This window comes from Monopterus albus, unplaced genomic scaffold (genome assembly GCF_001952655.1).
Source record: "Monopterus albus unplaced genomic scaffold, M_albus_1.0 scaffold249.1, whole genome shotgun sequence".
In the NCBI taxonomy this organism is placed as follows: Eukaryota; Metazoa; Chordata; class Actinopteri; order Synbranchiformes; family Synbranchidae; genus Monopterus; species Monopterus albus.
Window position 1 is genome coordinate 253,365 of NW_018128129.1, and position 6,819 is coordinate 260,183.

At 40.2% G+C, this 6,819-nt stretch overlaps 1 protein-coding gene across 3 annotated transcripts in view; it reads right to left on the minus strand.

Moving 5' to 3' along the window:
- Positions 1-4,552: 4,552 nt before the first annotated feature.
- Positions 4,553-6,819, minus strand: part of LOC109972155 (retinoic acid receptor beta) — a 67,960-nt gene continuing 65,693 nt past the window's right edge. For all 3 annotated transcript variants that reach the window (XM_020620835.1, XM_020620834.1, XM_020620833.1), the window contains 2 exons: positions 5,751-5,909; positions 4,553-5,075 (listed from right to left, as the gene is read on the minus strand). In XM_020620835.1, the coding sequence (XP_020476491.1) occupies positions 4,840-5,075; positions 5,751-5,909 (395 nt within the window). In that variant the 3' untranslated portion in view covers positions 4,553-4,839. The remainder of the gene's footprint in view (positions 5,076-5,750; positions 5,910-6,819) is intronic.

The window sequence follows — 6,819 nt, forward strand, 5'->3', positions numbered from 1 at the left end:
ATATGTTGCTAATTAGCTTGCTGTTGACTTGTCTGCCTGTTCTCTGATGCTTGACTCATAGTCAGAAGTTCTTGCCTAAAGCAGTTGGCAGTGAACTTGTTGAGCAGAGACACTGAACCAAAGCACAGTGCTTAAAGATGCTAAAATGAGTTGGGGGATAATTCTCTGTGTATTCGTTAGTACAAGTGGCACCTTACACATTACACATAGTTGAGCTATTATTAGCCTAATATAAAAAGTGCAGTATTCCCAGTGGAAGTGGTTGTCTGCTGCCTATCTTAAGATCAGTTTTTCCTTGGACTTACTATCAGCACATGATGTTAACTACAGCAAAATCCCTTTTACTTTTCAAAGCCCCATACTGGTCAATTCCTAGTTGACCTATTAACCACATAATTGTCATTGACCGGGTTTGACTGATTGATAACAGCTTATTGGCAAAGGGGTGGGTGTAGCTCTATTGTTTGACATGGAACAGGAACAGAACATGTCAACAATTTCAGTTACTGAGGTGACTTGACCGCTCACAGGCTTCTCTTTCTCATTGTCCCACATTATACACTGTATATGTGTTATGTGTAGTACAACCTAGATGTCCAGATCAGCCCACCAACTTTCAGTTCCTCCTCCTCCCCCCCCTTTTTTTTTTCTTTTTTATACTTGTGAGTTGATGTTCCCAAGGACAAGTAACAGAGTGTCTTTTCCACTGAGCTGCCCATTGGAATGCAAAGCACACACCATTTATATAACATCTCTGCAGTGAGCTAGATAGTAGAGTATTACAGTTACGTCGGTACAACATTCAACAGAAATGAACAACAGGAATTCAGCATTGTGAAGTTGTTTCCTAAAGGAACAGGCAACTGTCCTCACTGTGTCCAGGAGCCTGAAGGCTGGACGGACACGTCACTGGTGGATGTGGACATTCTTCAGTTTCGGCTGTGAAAGTTTTCCAGCTTTAAAGCACACACACACACACACACACACACACACACACACACACACACACACAAATGCTTCCCTTCTTCTCTCACCAGGAGAGCAAGACAGAGAGAGAACTACGGGAGAGCATTTCCTATGTTATACTGAGATAGAAATAAGAATTCCTAACACTGCATATTATTCTTCTAACAGACTCCATGACATTATTCACATTCAAACACATAAAAATTAAAAACTGAAACAGCTCTGGGCTTTTATTATGTGCTGCTGAGACCCAGAACCCTTCACTGCTCCAAAGGATACCTCACTGAATGAGTCATCTAGTCACTCTAACACTTTCTTACATCGGCAAACATTTTGATGTGTTTACCACAGTATGTATGGGAATATCTTTGTGTCAAAAAACAGGTGCATTTTGATACATTTGGTTTTGGATCAGGTTTTGATTTTGCATTTACATTTAAGGAAATAAATAACTTCAGAGTCACTTCACTAAAATGATAAACATAAATGTATGGTCAAAAAGCTCAAGAACCAGCAAGTAAGTGGACCTTGAGTGAGACTGTCAGTTTATGTTTCTAAGGTCAGGTGCTACATCTTAACGTCTGAATTGGACACCAAGAATTTTGAGTAGAGTTTCAATTAAGAACTCAGATTTGTACATGTCTAGATTCAATGCAAAGCACACAATCAATTCACCTATGTAAAATGTTGATGCAGACCAGTCGACAAACCAACCGATCTGAATTGGTTGATATGAGTTTTTGGCATTGTACCACCACAATTTGGCCTCAACTTTTAATTCATTCTCTTTTTGATGTCAAAATTTTGTAGTCAATGCAGATTTATATTTAAATTCAAAACTTGATATATACTGTTTGAAATGACAAAATGCAAACTGAATGCTGGCACAAATATATTCTTAAAACTTAACTAGTGTAAAAAAAAAAAAATCTGTCCAATTATACATATTGCTTTGTGATATATGACTTTTGTGCTTGATTAGATTAAAGTTGAACTTTGGCCTTGTTTGGGTTGAGCAGGTGCTGCTGTTAGCCTTCTTACTGTGAAGTATCATATTACAGCTATGTTCCAAAGCTTCAAGATGTTTAAGCACTACAGGTAGTTTGTCCCCTCTGATGTAAGTGAACACCTGCTTGATATCAGAGTGGATGGAGCCATTATTCTGCCAGCAGGGATAGCAAGGTCCTGTAAGAGGATATAATGGAATTTAGCTCTTATTGTTCGGTATCATGTGTGACTTCAGCTGTGGAGAAAAGCAGCTTTCTGGGATCATCTTTTAATTTCAACAGGACCACCTCATCTGATGTAAGACGCATTGCCTCCTTTCTCACCAGAGCTCAGTTGGATGTACTGTCCAAAGTAAAGCTTTACTCCACTGCATTTCTCAGGGCAGTAAAGGGTCATCTGGAATCTCCTTTTGCACCATTAAATGCAGCTCACACAGTCAAGTCTGAAGAGCAAGGCGAATGTTTGGAGCGGTTTCATGGATCCCACCCCACGGTGTGCTTTCTACATTAGTGTACAATCTTCCTGACCCACATGGCTCGGTCATCAGTGTGATTTAAGGATTGCATTGCCCCCCTGTTTCATCGGTTCAAACAAGACACTTATGAAAAGGTAGAGAAAAGCGAGTTGAGGAGCTCTGCTCATAAGGCCATCACAGAGCCCATGTGCATTTGTAGAGCCCGGTTGGTTGTACATGCTGTTTGCGGTAGATACACACTCATTAGGCTGACATTCAGGCAATATTTGAAAAAGTCAAAGCTGTCACAGGCTGTGATTAGGATAGAGGCTACTACACCCAGGTCCAGCAGTGCAAGAAACACAAGCAGTCTCATTAGCACACATGAGACTAGCTTCCACTTTATTTCTAGGTAAAGCCACAAGTGAGCACACCTGAAATGTGGCTACACTGCCAAAGCTGAACTATGAAGTGGGTCTATAAAACAAAGAAGGATGGTCCCTGTCAGCACGGAGGCTATGCTTGATGAAGTACGGGGTGTAACGCTCGTTAGGTTCCAATAATAGAAACACAGCAAAAGAAACCTGGCAGGTCAAAAACCTCAAGCAGTCTGATGATCAGGTGTTAAAGTACAACCTAGGTTAGCCAAACATATTTGGAAGAGAAAGAGACAGCTAATGTTAAAATTCTTTCCTGAACAGTCAACGCCAGTGTTCAGTGTCACATCCAAATAAAGTGGTTTAGATCATGGGGCTTGTTTACAGCCTCCCTGATCATCTGACTGCTCATGTTTCTTGCTCTGTCCAATGTCATCATAGCTATTTTCTGTGTTCTCAGACCTCAGCAATTACTCTGGTGAGTATGTTACCATAACCAACATAAATGATGGCCACAAGTACTGAATTAAGATTCTAATTGAGCTCAAGATGAGCCCAAACACAAGTTAAATTATTCTTTACTGTCTTATAAATAAAAAGCCAAAATGCAATAAAACACAGCCTTGTTTAGTTAAGTACATTCATGTTTTGCTGCTCCACACTTACTTGTTCTTATATGACAATTACCTGGTAGTGGCTTGTGTTAGATGGATTTTGTTTAATTGAAATGACTGAGTTTGCTGTTTTGATGCATTTTTTTCTATTTGTGTTACTGTTGTGTTTTAATGTTTACCATCGTCCCTTACTACTTGACTCTTGTAGATAGACTTGGTCACCAATTTGTGTTCCCTGTGGGTTTTTTTTCTTTTTGATAAATTAGTTTCCCTGGCCATGAGATATTTCTTGTACTTCTCCCACTGAACAAGAGCATTATGGTGATGGGAATTAGATTAATAAAAAGCGAGAAATGCGAAAACAGAAATCTTTGTCACTGAATGACTGGACACTGCCTTGAGGATTTGTGAGTGGTACGAATTTTGGCACAACACAGTCTTGTTAAACTTGTAAAACCTCTTAACTGACCATATGATGATAATAAGGGGTGACACAGTTAAAGATGAATCATGGTCCACATGACTCATGTGATCACAGCCTGTTACAGAAAATCGCTGGCTTTTATTAATAACTTAATTTGCCCAATATATTTTGACAGTGGAGTAACTGAGATACAGCAATTGAATGAGTTGATTTCATAGACCAGCTGATTCTAACTTTAATCTGGTACGCTGAGCCTTCATGTTGAAACTGAAAAGACGCAGTCAGTCTGATGAGTGTGCATCAAAGGCTTCTGTTGTTGTGCTTCCCTCCATTGAGGAAACAGCCAAACAGACTCGGCTGTTGATAGGGAGAGAAGCCTTGCATTCTGGCGGTATGGGTGTACACTCATTCAGGTAGAGACATGACCCATTAAGTGTTCTAAAATACGAAAGCAGTTTTAAATATAGGAACAAATATAAAATATTAGACCTCCATAATGTCTATATGCAATAACATTCTAGATAACTTTTTGAAGGACTTACAATTAGTCCCGCTTTAAACCTTGATGTATCGCCTCAAAGATAATGTTTAAGACAATGAAAAAAGCACCACAAAATTCATCATGGAAACAGAGACGTAACCATACAATGGTATGTACAATGTACATACAGTATGCCAACAATACGAGAGATGAGGAATCATGCAGATAAGGAGTTACCCAGGAGACCTGAGGAGTATCATCTCTGGTGTTGTGTGAGGGCCAGGCCCTTCCTGTCACAATCCCAGAGCCACCATGCCAAATAAGAGCGCAATTCAGAATTATACACAAAGCACTGGTCCTTTGAGGCCTTTTCTTTTTAAGGAGGGAATTTTAGGGGAATGGGAAACATAATACCAAGTGTTGGTGAGTTGGGGTAGAGGGTTCAGCACCTTGCCCAGTTCTTCTTTTTTGTGCAAAGAAATGTCAAAGTATCAGAGGCCCCCAATGGGAGCCTCTTAGGGCTTATCGCTGGGTGGCGTGGCTGTAGCCTCCTCTGTATCCAAAGGTTCCAGTGATTCCAGAGCGGTGGCATCCTCACTGGGGCTGCCTTTGCTGCTGGCCGTTTCCTTTGCTGAAGTGCCGCTGCTACTGGTCTGGCCGTCTTGGCCCTCCGAGTTTTCCAGCATCTCCTGAATGAGTGGCGGCATGGAACCTGGGATCTCCATCTTCAGAGAGATAACCCGCTCTGCTCCTGCAAGACAACGATGAAGACAGAAAATTAAAAATAAAATTGCAGTGCGAGTTCATTCCTGACCTTGGAAAATTGGTGGGTTTTTGTTATTAGTGGTCTTTAAGGCAAAATGAGGCAGGTTTCATCAATGGTTTTACACACTACTGAGTAAAATCAAAGGCATTTATTTGATTAGACATCTGTAAAATAATAGTAAAACACTTGTGGGTACTCTGTTTACTTTACAACAATAATTTCATTTATATAGAGCACTTCAAAAGCTAGACTGAGAAGCTTTAAATGACACCAAATAGAAAAGACAAAGTAAAACCAAAGATTAAAACCTTGATTAATTGGTAATTCTAAAAAAGTGAATATACATCAAAAGAAAATGCAAATAAATATTTTTCTATTTGATTTGTTTTTATTTAGATGTTTAAAATCTTCCAGACATAGCTACTTGCTAATGTTGTTCATAAAACCCAGTACACTGTACAATGTGCAGACTGTTGCCAGACAAAAAAGATTAAAACTAGATTTTAGAGAGTCTTCAGGATTGGAGGACACTACAGCTATACTGGACAACGCCCATACTGTATCTAGGATGGAGGACACTGGCCTGTTACGGACCATGCTGTCGGGCCGATTGGGCCCGAAAGCGTGAATGGGGAATGTAAGGCAATACATCCTTTCCACCTTTAGCACTGATGCTGCGTAGGTCTGTGATCTTCATCAGGGTTTTGGGGAACATGTGTGGTTTGCTGGGCCGGCGCTTCCTCACGTAGATCTTCAAAGCTTCCAGGAGTGGCTCCTGTAGCTGGTCCACCTTGGAAGGCTCCTCCAGGTCCTGACGGTCTGATACACACATGCAAATCAAATCAGACTTGAGGTTCAGCAATGACAAATCCATGTCTTTATTCTATCTGATGTAGACAAGCTAGAGGTTGATACATATCACAGTGTGAAGCCTGGTTTGATTAAGAAGGAGAGTTTATCTCATTATGTCAACTCATTTGCTGCAGAGGAGAGATTGCAGTGGTAGTTATAATTAGATAACATGAGCAGAAAACTCATTTGAATCCTTAATTTCGACTAGTACTGTTCAGCTCTGAGGTTATAAGTAGCAAACAGCAGGGAAGCAAGAAGTGAACACAGCAAAACTCATCAGCAGATCTTGTTTTCAAAGCCATGTGTGTATCCAGAGTACAGTGATTATTAGGATGACTCAGTGGTTAAATGCACCAGAGCCTGTGCTCTCTGAATAGACTACTAGGTCAAATAAAAAAAATGCTTCATCTTTTTAGCCGTCAGTGCCCTTTGACTGCAGATTTGCCCTCGATATTCATCATGTGAATGGTATTTATTTGACATTACTATATATCATATTCAGCCACTGGAAATGGAGAGGACCTGTCTTTAGTTTGATCACATTATATTTTCTCTACAATTTGAAATTTGCCATCATGCAGATTACAGCACACAAGATGTTAGGTGTTACACTTCTGTATGATTCTAACTCTGTAGGCAATATTACATATGCAAATAATGTCTTCAATCAACCCTCACCAATAGTATGGTGGACTCCTTGGTGTAATTCCTTTAATTAGCACAGAATTCCCTCTTTTCCTTATTGTCTTTACACAGCAGTGCAACATTGGACTATGACGTTGAGTTGAGTCGATGTGTAACTTCGCTAAAACAATGTCGGACTCCGTAGTTTTCTCTGGACCCCTACCCAATGTGACCAGTGATGACATGTTTAGCT